General features: G+C 45.1%; 1 protein-coding gene across 1 annotated transcript in view; it reads left to right on the top strand.

Moving 5' to 3' along the window:
• Positions 1 to 1,046: 1,046 nt before the first annotated feature.
• The window catches only part of Depdc1b (DEP domain containing 1B), a 68,900-nt gene continuing 45,208 nt past the window's right edge, over positions 1,047 to 24,738 (top strand). Inside the window, exons 1-2 of the mRNA XM_032896867.1 lie at positions 1,047 to 1,184; positions 8,007 to 8,272. Coding sequence (XP_032752758.1) covers positions 1,137 to 1,184; positions 8,007 to 8,272 — 314 coding nt within the window. The 5' untranslated portion in view covers positions 1,047 to 1,136. The remainder of the gene's footprint in view (positions 1,185 to 8,006; positions 8,273 to 24,738) is intronic.

Below are 24,738 nucleotides of genomic sequence, written 5' to 3'. Positions count from 1 at the left end.
GGTCTTGTACAGGTAATCACATTTGTCGTGAATTCATGAGTGCAACCACCAGGTCAGCCATAGTATGTCCAGAAGACAGTATCCCGCAGCTTTCTTCCCTATACCTCAGCTCATTCTTTCTGTACCCTCTTCTACCATGTTTCCTGAAGGGGGTGTTCCTGCAAGTGTCTCATGCGCAGCCCTATTTGTTCTCAGCACTTTTACCAGTGTCCGAATTAATCACTGTCTAGTGAATTAACCACTCTCTGTTTATTGCATAGTAGCTTCTACGATCAAGAGGAGTTGTTCAGCAGTCTCCCGTCCTCGTCTTCACTTAGGAGTCCAGGCATGGATCCATAAACTGAGTTAAAGGCATACAGTAGAAAGTGAAGTCATTTGTCTCTTTGATCAGTTACAAGTCGGACCAACAATTCTAACGGGCAGAAGTGTAGGTGATTCAGTGCAGAGAAGACGAATTCATCAGCCCCATAAACAAAGGACTGACAATTTCAATCAGATTGCTAAATACGAAACGTAAGTTCAAGGAGGAGAAAGATTACTGTACTTTATCAAGAGAACACAACAGAAGCTGACCAGGCCTCCTTATAGTTCAGAAAGTCTTTGTACAGTCCTTATGGCGGACTGCCTTTATCTGCTTTATAAATGTTCTTCCTCTTGGACAGCTGTCAGCTCGCTTCCTTTCACCACCCACTTCTTCCTCTCTTTGCTACCCGAGTGCTGACAGGAATTATCTACAGGTTCCAGCTAGGTTTGGCTCACTGGGCTCTGAGTCTGCAGAGCTCCTGCTCTGAGTGGGCTCGCAGCAGGGAAGGTCCGGGTAGGTAGGGTTTGGGCAGCGCCATCCATTGCCTGCTAGGCGGTACCCTGCGCGACCAGTCACCTCTGCGAGCGTCTGAGCGCCCTCTGGCGAGGAGGAAGTGTCCTTTTCTTCTAGCTGCGAGAGGTGAGCTGCGAGAGGCGCAACCTCGGGTAATGAAATCCAGGACACCCATAGCCCCGCCCACCACGCAGTTCCTGTCACGTGCCCCGGCGCTGTCCAATCAGCGCCCTGAAGCTCCCGGCTTGTGATTCAAACTGCGGCGCGGTGAGTTCTGTGGTCCGTGCTGGCGTTGCCCCACCACTGCTGCGGGTTGGGAATGGAGCACCGCATAGTGGGACCCGGGCCGTACCGAGCCACCAGGCTGGTGAGTGAGAGTGGGGCCGATCCGATCCCGCGTCGCTGTCACCGCTGAGACTCGGGGGCTGCGGGTGCTGGTGGTCGTGTGTCTGCTGGGGTCCTGTGTTCACTTTGCCCTGTAGCGGGCAGACGAGGCCCGGAGCCAGCCCCACTAAGGTGGCATGAACTTCATCTGCCGCCGGTGGTTGGATTCTCGGCTGTAGACGACACCTTCAGCCTTAATGGGAACCGAACGTCAGGAGATCGTGTTCCCCTTTGTCCTAGGAACCTACTCTAGTTTCCAGGGCAAGATCGACCATGGGTGTAGCCATAGGACCACTCTATGGGTGTAGCTCTTGCAGACTGCGGTGATCAGGCAGGGCGTGACTCCTTCCTGAGTGATATTGTTGACACTTGACACTTCTTTGTAACGGTGCGCAGAGCAGAGGTGGATTGCCCCTCTAAGGTTCCTGCCCCTGGCGTTTCAGTTGTCAGCACCTACTTCACATAAGGATCAGTTCTGATAAGTGATCTGAAAGCTTTGCCGATGCATCAGGGTGAGGATCTTTCTCGTGGAAACACATTTTGACACTCAAACACTTACTTCTAGGAGGAAGTAACTTTACTGACTTCTGCCTCAAACGGATTAGGACAATGGGATAGATACAAAGTTTTAGAGGACTTTGAGTTTAGTCTGTGAAGACTCTTAGCTGCACTGCCTTGCAATCGAGTCTCACTGCTCTCTACTCTGGAAAAGGTGGGTATGAATAGCCAAACGTATGTTTTAGACTCATATGCTAGAGATGTAGTTTTCTTTTTTTCCAGAACCAGGCAGCCTGTGTTCTGTGGAGTCAAGCCACCTTCCATGGTTGAGAAGTTAGGTTTCAGGCAGCTTGTCCTTTATGTTTTATTAGACTTACAGGGCACTTGGAGACTCAAAGATTATGAATCTTCTTTACACAAAAGAGCACATGCCACAGGTGAAGTTTCTCCTAAGATTTTAGGGTCTGAGGTACTGTTTCATTTGGCTGAAAACACATATTTGCATAGGGTCATTGGTCCAGGTTGGACTCATGTCAGTGGTTTTTCCAATGGAACTCATTTCCATTGTGATTTGACTTGTAGTAGGTGGTGTCACGTGGTACCCTAGTCCTCAGTGTTGATCGAATCAAGTGTCTCTGACAGATTTGCTCAGATTCTTTACATAGTGGGCTCATGGTGTCATGACGTTTGGTTCTCATTTCATTGGCCAAAGCAAGTGAAATGGCTGAATCTAGAATCTAGGGATTCATTTCTATTAAGACCACATTATCATCATCATCATCATTATTATTGTTGTTGTTGTATGTTTTTGTATTTTTATGCAAGGAGGTTGGAGGACAACGGTGTAAAGTCATATCTTTCCTTCCACCTTTATGTGCAAGGATGGAACTCAGGTTGCCAGCCTTGTGTGGCCAAGTACTTTATTCACTGGGCCGTTTTCTACTTTTTAGTGTGGCGAGGTGGTAAAAGTCAGATTGCTAAGATTGCTAAGGTGAAGAGGTTTGGTGGCATCATTGTGTAATCCACTAAACATCCAGAATGATGGATGAATAATGAATAATGAATGTAGGTTTTCTTTAGGGCTTGCTTCTAAGAGGTATGAACAGTGACATCAAGATAAAGATAGTCTTAGAAATGTAGGCTTTAGCAAACTATAATGGCAGTCTTCCCTTATCTGGAAAGGATACGTTGTAAGAACCCCAGGGTGGTTGGTTTGAATAAGATTGGCCCTCATAGGCTCATATATTTAAATGCCTTGTCACCAGGGAGTGGAACTGTTTGAAATGATTACAAGGATTGGGAGGTGTGGCCTTGTTGGAGGAAGTGTGTCACTGGGGGTGGGTTTTGAGGTTTGAAAAGTCCATTCTAAGCCCAGAATCCCTGTCTCAGTCTGTGTGTCAGGATGTAACTCTTAGCTGTTTCTCCAGTGCCTGCTGCCTGCTCCCTGTCATGATGCTAAAGAATGAAGCCCTTCAAACATTAAACAAGCTGCCAATTAAAATGCTTTTCTGTAGTAGAAGAGATGCCTTGGGTCATGGTGTTTCTTCACAGCAATAGAACAGTGACCAAGACACACAGCAAATGCTTAAAACTATGATAGTACCAGACCTCATATATATTATGTATAGCATGTGGTTTTTGTACATATACCTATGATGATTTAATTTGTAAATTAATACACTAAGAATAACAACAATAATAACAAAATGGAGCAATTAATATATTCTACTAATACTTCCCTATATATTCACTGTAATACTTTGGTGCTAGTGGTCATTAAAATAAAGATTACTTGAGCACAGGCACTGTGAAACCTCACCAATTGCCCTGATAACCTAAACACCACTAAATGCCTACTGTGTGAGTGGCATATGTGGTGTGGACACAGTGAACATTGAGCTCATTCACGTCCTTGATGGGGAGGAGGCAATTCCACTCTCCCTCCCAGAGCTGCATGCAATTGAAAACGTAGGAAGTGTAAATTTTTGGAATTTTCTATTATTCGGATTCCTGTTTACTGTGGGTGACTGAAATTTTGAATAAGCGTTGATTATTATATCTTCCCTTGGGGTATTAAAAACAAACGTATCTCATCCTCTACACAATTTATTCACAGTACTTGTTCAAGGGAAACAAAGGGAATCTTGGAGTGACAGGTCCTTATCCTGTCTTATGGTAAAACTGAATATAATGATCGGAACTGTTTTAAATGCCCTTGTGGTGGTTTGAATCAGAACGGCCCTCAAGGGCTCACATATTTGAATTCTTAGTCATCAGGGAGTGGCACTACTTGAGAAGGACTGGGAGGTGTGGCTTCGTTGGAGTAGTTGTGGCCTTTTTGGAGGAAGTGTGTCACTAGGGTAAGCTCTGAGGTTTAAGAGCCAGGCCAGGCCCAGTGTCTCTCTCCCTGCTGCCCGCCGCTGAACATGGAGAACTCTTAGCTACTTCTCCAGCACCATTCTATCCGCGCGTTGCCATGCTTCCCTCCATGATGGGAATGAACTAAACCTCTGAAAACTGGAAGCAAGCCCAGATTTAATGCTTTGTTTTGTAAGAGTTGCTGTGGTCATGGAGTCTCTTCACAGCAGTAGAACACTGACTAAGGTAATCGTCTTCACAGAACTGTACAGGCCGCCTCTCCTCATGCTCGCAGAGGTTCAGTGTACAGATGCTGCTGGATTCTCTTTCACATTAACGTCAAAGGAGGCTGGAAAGAAAAATGCTTCTTTGCCTGCTTTTAACCCCTACCTCCTGTGCCATTAAAGTTCAGTTCAGACTAATCAGATAGCTAAACAGAAAAGTATGTGGATGATTAATAAAGGCCCTTCAGCTTTATTGGAATTTTGCAAGTAGTCAATTCAGCTTCCAGTTTTATTAGATATTTGAGAAACCGAATGTTAAACATTGGGATTTGGAAGATTTGGAAGTGATAGCCAGTTTTAACCCCCCCCCCCAACATGAGGGTTGCTCTTACCAGAAATATAGTTGTTATTAAAAGTAAAGACTGCAAGCAGTTTGTGAATATAATCCAGCCATGTCTTAAAGCTTTTATTGAATAAATAATCTTTTAACTGGTTCTCGCTTGTCCTTCACACCTGGCTCTCCTTCCCCTTTTCTTGGCCTGTTCTTTCTTTCAACAGCAACTTCCTGCCCCTTCAGCAGGAGCCTGGAGAACCTATTAGCACACAAGCCTGTGTCCTCCGCAGTGGTTTGCTGTGCTGTCTAACAATGTATAACAGCTTCAGTTTCTTAAGCACTGATGTCTAGCTTGAAAACAAAAGTTTTACAGCTTAAGTATATTTTTATGGTAAAAATGAAATGAAAGACCCAGTTCAGGACCATATAGGAGTTAGTCACCTACTTATTCATCATCATTGAAACAACTGTCTTAAAAAAAAAAAAAAACTCTTGTAAAATTAGTTTACAAAAGACTTCCACTGTGTAGTTTGGAACAAATCCCTAACTTTTTGGAAGGTAGTCACTATCAGAACCTGGTTCATGAATCAAGCTGGGTGAGGAGAATTTTTGAGAGCTTGTGAGAGGCAAAAGCCTTGTGATCTCTCTCGGTTTGTCCATAATGTGGTGGCTCTTGGAAGGTGCATCCGTGCCCCTCCCAGGCGTCATAAGTAGGAGTGGGATTACTTTAGATTACCTGTCTTCGTCTCCATCACTATACAGAATGATGTTCCTAAGCACGAGTTGTCCATGTGAATGTATATCGATAGCCTAAGCTCATGTGAACTTTGCTCATGACCTTGCCTGACCCTCAGAATTCCCTCAGAATATAAATCGTCTGATGCCCTGAATACAGACGGCTCTTGCGTGAGGCTTTAGTCTGCCTCCTTTTTAGTCTCCACTCACCTAGGTTCAGGACACCGATAGAATAGTAACAGTTACTGTGAGGATCATACAAAGGCACAGTGGGGAGAAAGATTAGAACATTTGCCTGCTGTCCGAGGAACAAAACCGGCAGCCATTCATTCACGAGTTTACATCCTAGAAGCAGAGAGTAGTCCAGAGCCTCCTGAGGGTGGGATTAGTTCTGAGGCACGCCAGGAACATCGCTGCAGTGTTCGTGTTGTCTCTGGCGTAGGCTGTGGAAAGCCCTGCGTGCTTTTGTATAGTGACCAGTCTCTGATGCTCTCAGTAGCCCCTCACTACTACAGTAGACTGCTGTGATGTGAGCTAGGAGGGTCATAGCAGAAAGCTCCCCTATGAACATCCTGCTTTTCTGTCTCTAAAGCAATCTCACTTGTAAACAAGGAGGCTCACTGATTCTATCCCTGGCATTTGGGAGCAGAAGGAAACTGGATTATTTTTACGGTTCTTAATGTGTACCAAACCTTATGCAAACAGTCAATGGAAGATCTGGGATTAGAACCCTGGTCTCACCCAGCATCTCATGTTTCCCCTGTTCTTTAGAGACTGATTCTGTCCTTTTGAGGTGGCCCAGCCTCTCATTAAGTTCAAGGCCAGGATCACTGTGCTGTGTACTAATCTGATGTTTATTTTTTAAAAGATTCATGAACCACATTTAAGCAGGGGCCACATGACTCTGATTTGACTGGAGTGGATTAGACCAGCACACTAAGCATGCTACCCTGTTTCTTAGCAGGCTGACCCTGGGAAGCACCTAACTCCACGGCTCTTCTTTTGATTCCTTTTTTTGGAGATGGGGAGCAGGAGGGAGGGAGACAGGAGGGATATCTTGTTTTGTAGCTCAGGGTAGCCTTGAAGTCATTCCTCTTGCCTTAACCAGGAGACTATGGTACATGCTGCCACACCAGCTAGCTTCCGTGACTTTCACATATCAGAATCTCAACCGTTTTGAGTTTTAGTTTGCTCTACATTTCTACAGAGATGTGTTAACCGTGCACAGCTACATGTTTATTGACAGAGACGGCACTGAATCTTGGAGACTCAATTCAGGGATCTTTTCTGCATACTTGTTCAGCTTTAATGGCCACACCCACTCTGATAGTAATGGTGCTAGCAATCTCTGAGTAAGATTTACTGAGTACCTGCATTAGGACTGACACTGCGATAGGCTTTTCCTTTTTATTTTTATGTCTCCAGTCTTTGTTGCCGAGGATACGCAGGCTTGGCTAGCACTGAGTATGAGGCTGGCCTGCTAGCCATTAGCAGAGCAGGCTGCTATTCCAGTCACACTGGGCATCAGAGTCTAGGCTCTGTCTATTCAGCCTTCTGTGTCCCTGTAGCATCTGAGTACGCCATGCCTCACTAAACCGTGCTCTTCCAGAGGAGCCTCACAACCAAGCATCTCTCAGGCCAGCAAAGGTTGTGGGAGAACGTCACTGCCACACGAGAACAGAGGTGCTTTACCGTTGGTGCGTATGATTGGAAATGCCTAACTAGCGATTCTTTTGAAACAGCTTTTTCTCTACTGTCTTGAGCTCATTAGCGTTGGACAGTTTTTCATGATCACGCAGAGCTCCCTTCTTAACCCATGTGGTTACTGTCCAGAGTGAATAGTCTGTAAGCATTTGATGAGCGAAGCCATATTAAACATGGGACTTCTGGAAAGGAATTATGCATAATGGGCAAGATTTTCGGGGGTAGTTGGTGTTTCACTATGTAGTCTAAGTTGGGCCTGGGCTAGCCTTGAACTCAAAATCCTCCTGCCTCAGCTTCCTGAGTGCTGGGGTTATAGCTAGAGTGTGCAGTATTGTGCCTAGCTATGAGCATAGTTCTATCCATTATTTACTATCATTAGCTTCATGCATGCGAGCGTCAGCCCTAGCAGAATTTTCTAGGGTGTCTTCAGTAGCTACTCATTGAATGAATAAAGGAGGAACAACCCTCGAGAAGTTGCATTTTCCCTGTTTCTCTTCTGTAAATAGGTTCTGCTCTTGCTTCAGTTGTAACAAAATAACCATAACGTGGACTTTTGTAACTGTTTCTGACTGTGTAGGTCTGTGGCATTACTTGCAGTCACATTGTTTTGTAAGCATTACTTTATAACTATTTATTCCTCAGGACTTTAAGAGTTTGAAGACTGAAAGTAAAACACCAAAGCTCCATCTGTTGTTCCAGGGTGTCTTAATTTAAAAAAAAATGACTTTATCTGTCTACCTACCTATTTGCCTATTAATGTATTAATTTGTGGTTCAATCCATTTATCATCCAAGTTAGTATCTTGTATAAGCTAAATAGTCCCTAGTCTTCAAGCAGTTTAAATGGAAAACTGCTATTTCTTGATTTAAATATTTGGGATGATTAACCTTAAAAAAAAAAAAAAACACAAAACACTAGTGGATGACTAAATGCCCTTGTGTCCTTTGCCTAGTGGAACGAAACAGTGGAGCTTTTCCGGGCCAGGATGCCTTTACGGAAACATCGTTGTCGGTTCAAGAGTTATGAGCATTGCTTCACGGCATCGGAGGCTGTGGACTGGCTGCACGAGCTTCTGAGAAACAGTCAAAACTTTGGCCCCGAGGTAACTCGCAAGCAAACAGTCCAGCTGCTGAGAAAATTCCTCAAGAATCACGTTATCGAAGACGTCAAGGGAAAATGGGGCCAGGAGGACTTTGAAGACAACCGTCACCTGTACAGGTAATGGCAGTGTGCAAACTCTGAAGAAGGGACACAGGCAGAGTCAGTGCATCTGGTCGGCATCTGGAAACTTCCTGAAGTGAAAGAACTTGCTGGGTTCAGTGAAGCGATGATACTTCTCTTTGCAATGTGCTAAGCGCCTAGATGAATGGGCTGTTAAAATAAAACCAGTCACCATTTGTCTTGCTCTGTCAGGGCACCACAGAGCAGGCTTTTCTTGCAATGATTTTCCAGTAAGGAAAATTTCTATGCCTGGCAGGGTGGGTGCAGTAACTTAGTACTTCTAGAGTATCAGAAAGGGTGAAACAGTACTGGGTTTATGGTAACTTAGTACTTTTAGAAAACCTGAAAAGGGTGAAACAATACCTCTGGGTTTAGTTTTGCTGAGCATTAAGGATCGGAATATTCGGGGAGATTGTCTGGTCTTGTCAGGGAATATGCGTGGGATTGTATTAGATGTCCTTAATGTCTCTAACTGGCCTGTCACTGCAAGCCTGCCCTTCTCCACAGGATTTGCGGACAGTATTTTATGATGTGGACGTTTACCACCAGGTAACCTGAGGGAAAATGGAGCTCTCTCTCTTCAGTCAGTGCCTTCTGACTGAACGTTGGTATACTTGATTGCTGGAGGCCAAGGAGACTCACCTGAGATTCAGGTGACAGAAGAAGACTGAAAGAGAACGAGGCTACACAAATCAGTAGAACAGAGAGGGGCTGTTGTACTGTCTGTAGAAGCCCGTTGGTGCCAAGCCCTAGAGAAAGGTTAGCAGAGAGTGTGGAGAGTGCAGCACACTGCTTGCTTTCCTTTCCCTAACAGGAAGACGAGGACCCTGATTTTAGCACATCCAGTGAGCTGTTGGTCTGGGACACATGGCTTTGAGCTAAGAGATGCTGCTGTCTTATACCTGAGCTATTTCTTTGTTTCCTTCAGACTAGCTTCTGTGCAGAGCAGAGCAGAGTGAGGTGGTCACAAGGATGTGGGGGTAAAGATGGTACCGTTGTGTGTTTCCTGCCTCCTCATAGAGCGCCCTCAGGAGCCTCCTGTCCCCACGTGTCAAGATTCTCATCCGAGCAATCAGCTGTCTCCATTTGGCGGTCGTTTGCTGATCTAACTTTTACTTAGGGTCTTGGATAGTCTCAGCTTATCTGAGGCCTGGCTGCTTAGTGGGAAGTCTAGTCCAGGCTCCGCACACCAGGCTGCATCGGGGCTTCTTAAGTGATTACCCTCGAGGGAGCTTCCTTGCTTGTACCCATCAAGATTTAGCTAGGACCTTTCTGAAAGGCTTCTCTGACTGAGTAGCATCTAAGTTTTTCTGCTGTGACCTTAAATAGATTATCTCACACTGAGCGCCCCTGAGGCTCTGGAATCCTCAGAACACCATACGTATGTATTCTTGACCACTGAGCATGATTGCTAGAATACTTCATTGCAGTGTTAAGACTTAACCATGCATCCCTTTTGATAAAAGAATCCACAAGACAGATGGTGTTTCCTTTTTAAGCGTAGTGGTTCTTCAGGGTCCACCAAGCATTGGTTCCAGGAACTCCATGTATGTGCGTATGCTAAAGTTCCTTCTGTAAAAATATAGCTTTGCCTATAACCTAAGTACATTCTCCATACTTTAAATTCCCTCTAGATTGCCTAATACCTAATAAGTTGTAATACCTAATGTAAGTTCTACATAAATAGTGGCAGTGCATTTTAGGAAGTACCAAAGGTGTAACCACCGTATTCCCAATAAGATTCTGAGCCGGATGCGAGGTGAACAGAATCTGAGGCAAACGTACTGAGGAGAGACTGAGGGCGTGTGGGATGGTGGTGGGCTACAGCGGTGACTTTTCACTTGTGGGTCTAGCATACTACTTGATCCGTGGCAATTCAAGATTTGCTCTTTGGAATTTAATCTTTGAGATGGGGGCCTCGTTTGGTTTTTCATGTTGACCTTGAACTCCCAGGGTTCAAAGTGATCCTGTCACTTTAATGTCCTAAAGAGCTGGGACTACAGATAGGACCCAGTGCACCGGGCTGGAAGTTTTTTCTTCACATACTTTTGACCCATCCGTGGGCGAATCTGAGGACAGAACTCATGGGCCTGGAGGGCTGATTCGACTGGGTTTCTCCCTGGTTTTTTAGTTTTGGTAACAGTGTTTGTGAGTCATGAACAGGGCCCTGCTTTGTTATTTAGTATCCGAAAGCTCACTGTCACTTTTTTTGCGCTGCATAGGAATTCTGTAAATTAACAACTGACTCTTGCCAGTTACCTAGATTAGTCTCGGATGGAGTGCGTTTAACCCTATAAATCATTGGTGAAGGTGTCCGTGACGTGCACCGAGAGTGAGCTGAACAGTTTGCCAGCTGCTGCGCACGTGCAGGCTTCCGCGACCGGTGCTGGAGAGAGGTAGCGTCCCACAGTAGTGCTCTAGGGAGGGATGCCTTTAGTGACTGATGTGTCTCCAGCACCTTTCCTCAGGTGAGAAGCACCGAATCCAGGCTCTCACAGAGGCTGAGGATGGGAGAATAAGACAAAGCAGGGTAGATTGGAAATGGATGGGGAGTCAGTCAGTGGTGGTGGACTTGAGCAATCCTGATAAAGATCAAAATCCTGATAAAATACCTCAAAAAGATTCAGAGTTTTTGGAAGGGAGGCTTTTTTTTTTTTTTTTTTTTTTTTTTTTTTTTTTTTTTTTTTTGCAGAGCTGGGAACCGAACCAGGGCCTTGCGCTTCCTAGGTGGCGCTCTGACCACTGAGCTAAATCCCCAACCCCAAGGGAGTGCTTTCTAAGTAGCCTAGAAAGTGCTGTAAAGGACAATAAGAGGAGTTCTTGTTGGAAAGAAAGAAACTAACATTCCAGAGTGTCTCTGATGTTGCAAATTCAATATGTAATTTGTCATTTACCTCAACTCCCAAAGATATAGTGATAGTTTGCTCCTAACTATATGACTTATTTCCTCTCATGTTGGAGAGAGAGGGTCCTGTTCTCTAGTTCAGGATGACCTGAACTAGTGACAGTCCTGTCCCCGCCTTCTGAGTGCAGAGAGTACGGGCGTGCACCACCACTCCAGGCTTTCCTAAGTATGGAGGTTGGGAAATGAATAAAGCTAGGTTTCCAAACATGTTCAGTCATGAGTTAGTAAGGGAGGAGCCACCATTTGAGTCAAGGACCATCTCTAAAGTCGGTGTTCTCGTGCTATGCCAGGCTATCTCAGCTTCCACAAGATGAGGCTGACATAGCTTAACAGATAGATTATTGGTGAATAAGCACAGGGACTCATGGGAACGTTTGGTGTGGCTCCTGTAGCCACATAGTTCTTGTGATGCTTAGTGACTAATATATCCCTTCATTAATAAAGTCTTCCTGGGCTAGGGAGATGGCTCAGTAGTTAAGAGCACTGACTGCTCTTCCAGAGGTCCTGAGTTCAAATCCCAGCAACCACATGGTGGCTCACAACCATCTGTAAATGACATCTGATACCCTTTTCTGGTGTGTCTGAAGAGAGCAACAGTGTACTTACATATAATAAATAAATCTTTAAAAAGGAAAAAAAATAAATTCTTCTCAAATGAAGTAGGTGTGGGCATCATTCAATCTAAACTTTGCTCATCTAAATATAGCAAGTGGGTCTCCCAAGCCTGTGCAATTAGAGTTATACAGATGCAAAAACTCTTTTATCTTTTGTTTTTTGTTTATGTACTAATAGAGATCAAATACAGGGTCTAGTACTACCTTAGAACTATGTGTCTGCCACCTGACTATATGCCTTGAAGAGAGAAATTACATATATGTGTTGGATACAGTGAGGAATGGAGCCCTCATTTTGCACTTTTTAATGGGAGAAATGCTTGGCTCATTGTAGATCTTTATCAGGATTGCTCTGGAGTCTGGCTGACCCTTGATTCCCATTATTAGTGGGTAGCTAGAAGGACCCCAAGCTTTTATTTATTTGTTTATTTATTTATTATTTATTTTAAGCCATTTTTAAGACTTTATTTTTTAATTGAAAATATTTTTATACTCTATTTTATCATGTTTTCCCCTTCCCCCAATTTCTTCCAGATCCTCCCCACCTCCGTACCCACCCAACTCTATGTTCTTTCTCTTAAAAACAAAAAAACCAAAACCAAAAAAAAAAAAACCAAAAAACAAAACACCTCCTGCAACAGAAGTCAAAATGAATAAGTAAAAGATCAATAAGACAAAAAGATGCCCCAACAAAGCAGAATGAGACAAGGCTACAACAACCATTTTTAGTTTTGTTGGCCAAGCGCTCCTGTGTATGGCACTGTTCTGAAATGTGGTTAATGGACCCAGTAAGATGCCATTGGAGAAAACTCACTTTTCTTTTGCTAATAAGTATCGGTTGTGGATAGCTTCTTGATTAAGGGAGGGAACCCTTGTCTACTTGCCCCACTCAGTGTTAGGACTCTGTCTGGCTTGAAGCTGTGCAGGCCCTGTGCATACTTCTAGTCTCTGAGTTCATATGTGGGCCAGCACATCAAGACCTAGGCTCAAAATGAAAATGCTTTTTTTTTTATTTCTGATCCCTTTCTTTCATATGGGATGCTTTAAATATTCTGTGATCTAGAAAATTTTCAACCCTAAACCACTTGTGGTCTGAAGCATTTTCAGTGAAGGTGAAATTCAACTGGAGAAGGCCCAGATACATAGAACAGTGGGGCGCAAGAGAAGTTCAGAACCAGGTGTATACAGGTACAGTCAGACAGGAAATGATCAGTCTTGAGAGCAAACAAGTTTGGCCCTGCTGGGCATTGACTAAAGCTTTGTGCATGCTAGGGAGGTACTCTCCAGCTAAGCTATATATTTCCATCCATTTCAAATTGATTTTTCCAACATTTGGATATCCGAGTGTGTGGATGCAAAAATAATCCATAGTGAGTCTCAACCTAAAGCTCATAAATCTATAAAAATTAATTCAAAGTTGATCATTAATTTAAGTGTGAAACCATAGCACTACATCTTGAAGTTAGGAAGAGAGTTATTCATATGGGACGCCAAAAGCACCTGTCACAAAAGAAGATACATTTGGAAAAGTATCAAAATGGAAGAAAAGTTGCTGCGAGACAGCACTAGAAGCATGAAAAGGAGTCTGAGAGTTGACTCAGCCTCGTTGCTGTTGTAGCAGAGGACTCAGGTTTCCCTTCCCAGTACCCACATGGCAGTCACAACTGCAACCCCAGATCCAGGGATCTGAAGCCCTCTTCTGACCTCCAGGCACACACACAGTGCACCCAAATCCACACACACACACTCAAAACAAAACAAGGCAAAGAACTAACAAAGAGCACAAGAAGATAACAGGCAGAGATGATGGGCTGGGCCCAAGGACCCAGGAGGAACCTTTGAACTCAGCAGTAATAGAGCAATCGTTCAAAGACCAAGCGAGGGATTTGAGCAGATGCTTCAAAACGCACAGCTAGCAGACGAGCCCTCGTAAAGGTGTTTTACATAGCAAACCTTACGGAGATGCACAGTAAAGCCTCAGCAGGATGCTGCTAACATTATAGTGGCTGAAATAAAGGCACCGACAATACCAGGTGCTACTGAGATGCCGCGGTTGAAACCTCTGTCGATGGTAGGAACCCTAGGTTGGCAGTCACTTTGGAGTTAATAAATATAGATGATCTCAGCCATTCCTGTTTCTATTGGATATTTCCCCTAGAGTAGTGAAATTTTAGTGTACGGATGGAAAATTTATGAGTGTTTGTGGTAGCTCTACTAATACAACCTAACTATCCCATGGGTCAATAAGCAAGTGCAATTCATCTATAAAATAGAACACTGTTGGGTTGGGGAAGGTGTTCTACTGTACAGTGAGAGAAAGAAAGGGTGTTTGAGGAGTAAAAGAAACTGCCGCTTTTTTTTTTTTTTTTTTTTTTTATTAACTTGAATATTTCTTATATACATTTTGAATGTTATTCCTTTCCGGTTTCGAGCAAACATCCCCCCCTCCCCCTTCCTTATGGGTGTTCTCCCCCCCCCCCCCCATTGCCGCCCTCCCCCCAACAGTCTAGTTCACTGGGGGTTCAGTCTTAGCAGGACCCAGGGCTTCCCCTTCCACTGGTGCTCTTACTAGGATATTCATTGCTACCTATGAGGTCAGAGTCCAGGGTCAGTCCATGTATAGTCTTTAGGTAGTGGCTTAGTCCCTGGAAGCTCTGGTTGGTTGGCATTGTTGTACATATGGGGTCTCGAGCCCCTTCAAGCTCTTCCAGTTCTTTCTCTGATTCCTTCAACGGGGGTACTATTCTCAGTTCAGTGGTTTGCTGCTGGCATTCGCCTATGTATTTGCTGTATTCTGGCTGTGTCTCTCAGGAGCGATCTATATCCGGCTCCTGTCGGTCTGCACTTCTTTGTTTCATCCATCTTGTCTAATTGGGTGGCTGTATATATATGGGCCACATGTGGGGCAGGCTCTGAATGGGTGTTCCTTCAGTCTCTGTTTTAATCTTTGCCTCTCTCTTCCCTGCCAAGGGTATTCTTGTTCCCCTTTTAAAGAAGGAGTGAATCATTCACATTTTGATCATCCGTCTTGAGTTTCATTTGTTCTAGAAACTGCCGTTTCTTAATGGAGTGGTTATAATGTGATTTTGTGTTAAAATCGATGTAATTATATCACACCCGCCACATCAACTTGTTTGTAGGCAAATAAGCAGAGATTTGAAGAGTCTTATTTGAGTCTGTGATGGCAGAAACTTGTGCAGATGTGTGATCTCTTAGTCATTTTTTTTTTCTGTGACCCTATGAAATATTCTCGCACCATTATCTTCTGAGTCTTGAAGGAACTTGTTTTAAGTACCACATCTTCAAGTAGATGAACCATTTACTCCCTCTAGTGGACATCTTTAAATTTTTAAAAATAGGAAACCACAAAGTGTATATATGTGATTTGTATTTTTCTGTTGCTACTCTTTTCACCAAGTCCATAAAGATCAGTTTTTCAGATTCCAGGTTTAAATGTCTGAGGCACTGAGAACAACAAAGGGTGCGGGTCTGCAGGCTCAGAGACCTCGCTTCATCTTAAGTGAGTAGAGGGCAAGTATCCAGGATCTAGTTGCTCAGTTGAATTTATTGAAAGTAGAAAGTGTACTTTTCCCTTCCTCCCCTCCCCCCCTCCCCTCCCTCCCTCCCCTCCCTCCCCTCCCCCCCCCTTCCTTCCCTTCCCTTTTTCCCTTCCTTTCCCTTCCCTTTCCTTTTCTGTTTTCTTTTTTTTCTTCTCTCCCTGTCTCTGTCTCTCTCTGTCTCTCTGTCTCTCTGTCTCTGTCTCTATCTCTGTCTCTGTCTGTCTGTCTCTCTCTCTATCTCTGTTTTGTAGAAATTGGTACAAACTCACACCAAATACTCTTGCTAGAGGTTTCTTTATTGCAACATGGTCTGCTTTTAGTTCTGCCAACACTGATTTAAAAGAGAGAACAAGTAAATTCATCAGATTATTTTGTGTCTGCTGATGTTTTTGTTTTAGGTGTATTTTTGTCTTAAACTGACCCACTAATTGCGTATGGTGGGGCATCTCAGTGCAGGAATAATATACTATGCTTATGACCAGATCCTGTCCACTGGCACCTGTATCACCTCAGACATGGCTCAATTATTTTATTTGTTGGGGACATTGAAAATCCCTTGAACCGAAGTAGAAATACTCACTTGATTTTGTTACCCGTAGTTACTCTATTGAGCTATAGATTTTACAGGTGACTCCCATCTAGCTCTTCCATGGAGGGTCTAGGAGTTAGACTTCCTAGTAGACAGACAGACAGACAGACAGACAGACAGGAGGGGCCATAGCTAAGTAATGAAGATGGCCGGCTCCTTCCTCACCCTCCTCACTTGAGACAAAAACCTGTCCGATTTACACAAATGCTTTACAGGCTCTTGTCTCTCACCAGTCCTGCTGGATCAACAAGTTCAAAGCTGGACAGGACCTGTTACATGTGGGCCAGGCAACTGGCCCATCTTTCCTTAAAGGACCAATTCTAAATCAGGGGAGGAAAACTTTTCAGAGACTTAAAATCCCCAGCTCTCTGGAAGAGACTGGTGTTTTTGGCTTCCCGAGTCCCCGCTCTGCTTCACAGAGGGTCATTTTCTCTGTTTTTGTTGAATATGAGTGTTTCCCCACCTGCAACAAACAGCTTTCTGCAACTGTCTGCTCCTGTCCGCAGTGTCTGCAATTTCTCTGTTGCTATCTGTTGTGTTCAAGGTTTTCCTGCATTTAATCCTTTACCTGACAGGGCAAAGGAACCCGATGAAGACCCCCCCCCCAAATCTGCACCCCCTTCTCCATTCTTTCTCTACCCCAAAGATAAGCTGGGCAGGCTCTTGCTTTCCCAAGCATTCGTTTTCCCAAATACAGAATCAGAGGTCGGCAAGATCCTTCATTCCTTCCCCCACTTCTTCTCTTGCTCTGTTGCTTTTGCTATCGCTGCAGGATTGGACCAAGTCTTCATGTTCCTGTGCTCTGCTCCTGACTGGCTGCTTCCGCCGATACACTAGATCTTTAAAAAAATTATATCCTTCTCTAATTAAATTTGTTCTTCCACAGTTGCATCTATGTACGTAGTTTATTCTTTCTCTAATGCACCTCACTTATCTTCTTCCCACCCCTGCCAGCCCTATTTCCTTCCTTCGAGCCCCTTTCCTACATTCCTGTCTCTCTGTCTTGTTTTGTGACCTGTGAGTATAGCCAGAGCCCTACTTGTGTGGCCACGGGTGTAAAGCTATCCACTTGGCTGACTGGTGGGCGTGGTCGGGCCCCATAAACTCCTCCTTGGCCCACAGTCGGCTGTTGCCAGGCCCAGCCTTGTGCAGGCTTCAGTGTAGGCAGCTGCAGGTGCCGTGCTATCATGCTGTGGCTGTGATAACATTTTACAAATATTCTTATCTTCTGGTTGCTATATTCTTCCTGCTCCCTCTTCCTCTGTGTCCCTCCCACCCCCCAGCCTTAGCCTGGATAGGATGTGGGTCCTGTTGGGGACTGAAGATTCAATGATTCACTCTTCTCCTCAGTAGCCATGAGTCGTTAAATTCACTTCTGGTCATTGCAGAGAGAAGGTTTTTTTATTAATGCTCAAGAAGGCACTAGATGGGAAGATCTCCCATGCCCGTCCATTAGAGTTAATACCGTGAAAGTGGCCATTGTACCAAAAGCACTTAGAGCTGCAGTGCAACCCCAATTAAAATCTCTTAGCCAGTCTTGAAAGAAAAAGAGAAACAGTCTTAGAGTTCCTGTGCAACTGAAAGAGCTTGGGTAGTCAGGGTCAATCATGATCAAAAAGAGTGCTGGGGGTATTAGCATATCTGATCTGAGGTTATATTACAAAGTCAGTAATCAAAGACGTTCAAGACTGATTTTTATTAATGTAGAAGCTTTAGGTTAGGACTTCTTAAAAATTTTTCCCTCTACCTGCTCTCTCCATCTCCTTCCTCCATTGTATCCTCCCACCCCAGGCCTCCTTTCTAGCTTCACGTCACGTGTGTCCTTTTGCCTACCCTGCCCCCTTCAACCCCCTGTCTCCTCCTTCTGGTCTGCTACTAATTCATAGTCTATATCCACCCTCCACCCCTCATTTACATACATACAAATATACAAAAGCAAGTACACATGACCCGGGTCACCTCATTGAATGTAATGCTCTCCTGTCCTTTCATCATGGTGCAGATATCATTGTTGTGTGTGGCTGAATAAATTCCACTGTTCGTATGAGACAGTCTCGTTATTCATCCATGTGCTGACGGGCATACAGGAAGGTCTCCGTTTCCTCGCTCTTGTGAATAATTTCGCAGTAAGTGTGGATGTGCAGATCTCTTGGTGGTAGGTAGCATCGGCATCCTTCGAGTGTATGCCTAGGAGTGATAAAGCCGGGTCATGTGGTAGTTATGGTTTTAAGTTTTTGAAAAACGTTCATAGCAACATCCAAAATGGCTGTACTAGCCAATTAGATTTTGAGGCTCTCTGGTATAGTGTTATGCTATACATGGCATCATGCTGGTCTCGAACTCCAAGTCCTCCTGCCTCTGAGTGTTGGGATTACAGGTGGGTGCTGCCAGGCCTCCTTCGGGGTCCTTTTTTGATGATTCTAAATAGTGAGTCTCACGCTTCCCATACCGAGGCAGGAAAGAAATGCAACATGATTCTTTCTGTTCCCGACTTTGCAATGGAGAGGATAAACAGACCAATCAAAGCATATTTAATTCATTATCTACAGGAAACCATAGCAAACAATAAATGAAAATTGCTACTCAGGCAGTCCATGGAGTGACTCATCTATTTTGCTCGGTGTGCACAGTAATTTTAGTGACCATTTTATATCTTCCTGTTTTCAGGTTCTCTATTTCTTGTCGGGTTATGCTTCCATGTTGTCCAAAAGATACACTCAGTGAAGAGCTTTCTTCCTGTCTCTTTCCTTCAGTCCAGCAGTTCCATTCCTCAGCGGCACCTAATGTTACTAGCTGTGGCCATGTCTGCCGGCCAGATGTGGTGCTGCGTCTGTACTTCCAGTTACTTGAAAGGCAGGCTGTAGTAAGGGCACCAGTGGAAGGTGCCTTGGTCCTGCTCAAAGGCTGGCCCCCCCAGCAAACAGGATTCTTGGTGGGAGGGTGGTAATGGGGGGAGGATTGGGAGGGAAGCCCATATAGAAGGGGAGGGGGAGGGGCTAGGGGGATGTTGGCATGGAAACCAGGAAAGGGAATAACATTTGAAATGTAAATAAGAAATACTCAATTTAATAAAGATGGAAAAAAAAAAAAAAGAAAGAAAGGCAGGCTGATTACTGGGATCCAGACGTTCTAGACTATCTTGGGCAACACATCGTGAGACCGCTATTAAGACAGGACGGTTGGTTAGGCTCTTGATGGCATACACTTCAGGGTCACGCTACATCATTTCCCTTATGATTATGTTATCTGCCTGGCTTAGGTAGGACTGCATCCAGGACACAGTCAGTGTAGAGGGAGCACTTCAGGACATCAGAGAGAGACAGAGAGAGAGAGAAAGAGAGAGAGAGAGAGAGAGAGAGAGAGAGAGAGAGAGAGAGAGAGACAGAGAGAGAGAGAGAGAGAGAGAGAGAGAGAGAGAGAGAGAGAGAGAGAGAGAGAGAGAGAGACAGAGAGAGAGAGAGGATTATTTCAGCAGGGGTCCTGTGGGTGGGGTAGGATCTGGATAGAAAAGAATGGGAGGTAAGACCAAGGCCACCAGTCAGAAGCGCACCAGTCTGAAATAAGTGGGAAGAGAGAAACATGGGTGGTTAGAGGGGTGGATTAGGCAGACTTTCTTAAATTCACGACTATGGGATAGACTTTTTAGATTTATTTTATGTGTACGAGTGTTTTGCCAGCATGTATGTATATGTATGTGCACCAGGGTGTCAGCTGCCCTTTGTCCGGAGTGAGAGATGACTGTGAGCCGACACGTAGGTGCTGGGAATGGAAGCTGGGTCCTGTGAGGAGAAACAAGCACTCTAACCACTGAGCCATCTCTCCATCCCTAGAGAGGTCTTCTGTTCCATGAGGAAGCAACCGAGGCAAGACCTTTGAGCAGCGACAAAGCCTGTGTCCTGAAGTAGTTCATTTAATAACGGTGATGGCATAGATTCTGGCATAGACTCTAACACAGAGAGCAGCTGGCACCGTCTGGATGAGAATGCGGTGTGGGAGGAAGGGCTTCGTATTCTCACTTCCTCACAGGCTGCACTAAGCTCGAGATCCAGCAATCCATCTCTTTTATCATTCAGGAAATCTAGATTCTCATTTAGTATCTTTAAAAGAGATCGAGTGCACATGCGTGTGTGTGTGTGTGTGTGTGTGTGTGTGTGTGCCTACATGTGTGAGTGCATGCATGCATGTAACTGTGTGTGTGTGGTAGTCAGAGGACAACTTGAAGGAATTCTTTCTCTCCTCCACCATGTCAATGGTGATGTTAAACTCAGGTAATCAGGCTTGGAAGCCTTTATCCAGTGAGCTATCTTATTTAGAATTTTTGTTAGTGTTTAACATTTTCTTACTGAGGCATGGACTATAATCTTAGTCTTTCTAAAGCCAGTTAACAATCCATAATAGTTTTCAGTCAGTATTTACTGGGTATTTGGGATCCCTTTGTTCTCAGTTAGTATCTCGAGGAGTATGGCACCTTGAGAAGTGGGTAAACATCTCAGGGACTCTCCACCTTGAGCTATATCACAAGGGTCAGTGATGAACAGCCGGGTTGGAGTTCTGGAGCACCAGTGAAAAATATGTACATGCACATGCTTATGTTTATATGGAATCTTTAACTTTTTTCTTGTTGCCAATCCTCTAACCTTTTCTGCTTCTGAGAGCTCCTGTTTGTGTGGTCCTCGGTGGGAAGGAAGGCTGTTAAAGAGCCTGAGTGATTGAACCCATCCTCTTCCTCCCTTGTACCACACACATGGCCTGCTCCTGACTGTTTAGGTGTCCCCACCCAGGATTGAATCTTCACGCAGAGGGAAGGGACGGCTTGGAGCTTCTTGTGACAGAACAGTGATGGAGACATCACACCAGTGCTGGCTTTGGGACCAGCCTATTTCTAGGGCATGGTCTCGCCTGTGGTTCTGGCTGTGTATGCCACCTGGCCCTCTGCTTTTTTAGGTCTCAGGTCCTAGGGGAGCTGGGGACTTCCCAATAGCTGACCAGCTTCTATTGTAAGGAAACACTTGTCAGAGTCCAGACATCTCAAGGACAACTTCTCCATCTTGCTGTCAAGGTCAAACTAAGTTCACGCTCCCAGGAACCTACTCCTAACCAGATTGGCGAAAACTCCCCTATCAAATCCCTTATGTCACAATATGATAGGAAGATGCTACAGTCCACCCTGTTCCTCCCTGCTTTGTGGTCTCATCCTTTAAATATGCTGTGCAGTTTCTCTTCAGAGTCATAGTTGAGCTCCTGAAGCTTTCCGGCTGCCGGAATGGCCAGTAGTGGACTGATTAAAATATATTTCTGTTGTCTACATTGACCGGTACTTGAGTTATGTTGGGTTTATGTGGGCCCCACAACACTTTTTCTCTGCTTTTCCCTCCCTTCATCCTGTTTTCTTGCTCTCTACTGATTTTGTGAGCCATTTGATATCTTCAGATTCCTTCCTAGTTAACTTGGCCAGGATTGGTTTCCGTTGTTTACAGCAGCAAGAACCTACACTGATGGATCAAGCAGTGCCGCAGAGTAAAGTTGGGGCAGCCTTTTAGGCCTAGGGACTGTCTGAAAGCGAGGCAGTGACTCAGATGGCTGTGTAACCTTCCAAGGCGGGAGGAACATTAGAGTTCCCAGTAAGCCCAGAGGCACAGGGAAAATCTGTCACGGATAGGAGCTATGCCGCTTGAGCTCTGGACTGAGATTACACACGGAACTGGAGCTGGGAAATCAGCCTATGCTTAGAGGCCATCACGGCTGTTTTCCCAAGTGCAAGCTGCCCAGGCGTCGGTAGGCAAGCCGACAGGATGCTGAGATGCGCTGTTCTGACTCAAACCAGGTGGATCCTGACTGCCAACCCAGTTCTGTAGCATCCCTTCTAAGCTGTGCTGGCGATTAATCCATGCTAATTTCAAAACCAAGAGTTGCTTCTCTGTCCTGACCCTGAAATGTTTCTGCGATTCACTCCCTGCCCGGTTTTTAAATCCATTCCCTCTATATTTCTCTGGTTTATCCATTGACCGGTTTCCGTTTGTCCTTGAAATTGCTATTTTCTTTGATCCTTCGTTATGTTTCTCTGTGAATTCTCACTGCCTGTTTTCACTCACCAGCTTCAGTAGAGAAAGGAGCTGAAATTCAGACGTCTCCCACTCTAGACATACTCCTGGTCCCCCTTTAGACAGCAGAGAAAGCTCTTTTGACTCCGGGCGCACAGGAGTATACCACGGATGTTATCCACACAGAAACAAAGACTCATGGGAGTTAGTTAGTCCTTCTCTACTAATTCTAAACTAGGGCTCCCCGAGAACAGTGGGAATTTGCTCTGAGATGCAGATTGGAAGATGTGTTGATGTACTGAAGTTGCCGAAAGGTGAAACAGACAAGCCATGTGCGTGTGTGGAGTCGGCAAGCTTGTAAACTAGGACAGAAGGCGCTGGGCAGATGTGTCAGGTGAGCCTCAGGGAACACAGTTATGTACTCATCTCTGTGCCTCTCGTGCCAGCGTCTTACCAATTGCTTGATTGAAACGTACGCTCTGATATGAGGAAGGAGTATTGTGTGTGTGTGTGTGTGTGTGTGTGTGTGTGTGTGTGTGTGTGACTTGGAAAAAATTGAGCTTAAGTTCTGAGCTTTTTTTTTTTTTAAGTTTTAGTTTTATTTATTTATGCAGTGGCAGGGATGTACCACAGTGCATGTGTGGAAGTCAGCTTATGAGAGTTGGTTCTATCCTTCCGTCATGTGGGGCCTTGGGATCAATGTCAGGCATCTGGCTTGGCGGCGAGTGCTGTTAATTGCTGAGCGGTCTTGCTGAACTATTTTGCTAGAATTTCGTGTTGGGGGTGGGGACACTGTTAGTTAGATCCCTGCTTCACTCTGTTTCCTAGGGTTTCCATTGCTGTGAGGAGACCTCAGCAGCTCTTGTAAGGAAGCATTTCACTGGGGCTGGCTTACAGTTCAGAGGTTCAGTCCGTTATCATCAGGGCAGAATTCATGGCAACACATGCAGACACGGTGCTGGAGAGATAGCTGAGAGTTCTACATCCAGATCAGCAGGCAGCGTAAGGGTGAGACATTGGGCGTGGCTAGAGCGTCTGAGACCTCAAAGCCCACCCCCCGGTGACCCACTTCCTCCAACAAAGCCAATCTGCTCCACTGAGGTCACGGCTCCTAATGATGCCACTCTCTATGGGCCCACGGGGGTTGGGGGGGCATTTTCATCCAAACTATTACAACCCTGGATCTCTTGTTCTAGGGCCTCAGATAGGACATTGTTTCAAGGTTTTAGAAAGGTTAGCTTTGCGTGAGTCCCTCAGAGAGGTTTATTTCCAAGGTGCCACTCTGTCGAATCTTTATCAGTAGCAGGTGTTGCCCATTGAGGAAGCCAATAAATACGTGGGTGTCATTATACAGGGAGTGGTGGGAGATAAGAATGGGGGGGAATTTTCTTTTTATCTGGATGTCTTCATAATTCAAGAAGAATAACCAGTGTGCATTGAGAAAGGAGTCCGAAGGTCAGCCGGTGAAGAGTGAGCTCCCGTCTTTATGTAAGCAAGCAGTTCTCAGCCCACCTCCCTTCCTAGTAAAAGAGGTTGTAGCTTTTCCACATCACACGGGCAGTAATGGAGCCGTACGTTGTGAACTCAGCAACTGGAGGGCTGTAACAGGCTCTGGAGTATGGCAGGGTGGGTTCTAGTCCCAGATATTTACAGCTTTCCACCCATGCAACGGTAAACAAACTGCTTATAGCCTTTGACCCTCTGTGGCCTCATCTACAAACTAGGAATGCCAACGTCTTGGTCTTGACCACACTTAGAAGCAGGTTTTTAATGATTCCCCTGTAACCGATAGCATTCCAACTGAATGTACTTGTTGTTTGCACCACAGCGAGACCAAGGTTGGTGTCTGTACAACTTCCAAGTAAGTACTATTGCCTCTGTCCTTCCTCTAGACTGCGGGCAGCAGCTTTGTTTTATACGTGGCCACATAGTAGATAGTAGGTCCCAAAGCCTGTGTTGGCACAGCCCGACTCTTCTGCTGTATGTTAAAAGCAAGTATGGCTGGTATAGAAGGAATCTACCAGCAAGACTCTATATAAAGCAAATGACGAGCTTGCGCCGTAAGGACCTACTTGTTATGCATTAAGGTTTACCCCGTTGTGTCTCATATGTAGCAGGAACTTCTATTTCTTGTATCCCTGTGAAGTCATTGCATATGGATGAGTGTCAGCACAGGATTCTTTGGGACTTTGGATTAGACAAGGAGGTGACAAAGCAGGACAAGCTCTACACAGTCTTTAGTGTGGTAGGTAGGGAGCACTTCGGAATCCATGGACCCCTGTGTGAGTTAACTCCCCGAGGCAGCACACTGGGATGCAAGTGTGACCTGAGAGGGAAAGACGGGCAGGAACCCAGGACCAAGGTGGAGCGTTCCCAAGGGAAGACTGCTGTGTCTTCCGGAAAGAATTGGTTCTGCCATCCTGTGTGTTCCATGATGGGCTAGAAGCATCATGGGAAAAGTAGACAGGAGCTGTTGGCCTGAGGAGAGATGACCTAATACCCCTGTGGCCAGCACAGACTGTTTTGTGTGCTACGTAGAACCACTTTTGCATGTGCAGTTTGGTACATTTTTCCTAAGCGGGGATCAGGAAGACAGAAACAGGAAGACTACAGCTCCCGTCTGTTCCCCACCTGGCTGCAGCAGGAGCTTGTCCCCATTGACTTTCCCACTATGAAATCTCTCATCCTCCTGGCAGAGTGACCCAGTTCGTTTCTGAGGGTCTGGACCCTTGATTATCTTGTACTTCTCAGACT

This window comes from Rattus rattus, chromosome 3, assembly GCF_011064425.1.
Source record: "Rattus rattus isolate New Zealand chromosome 3, Rrattus_CSIRO_v1, whole genome shotgun sequence".
NCBI classification, from domain to species: Eukaryota; Metazoa; Chordata; class Mammalia; order Rodentia; family Muridae; genus Rattus; species Rattus rattus.
The sequence above is the reverse complement of the archived record's forward strand: the minus strand, read 5'-3'. Positions and strand labels throughout refer to the sequence as shown.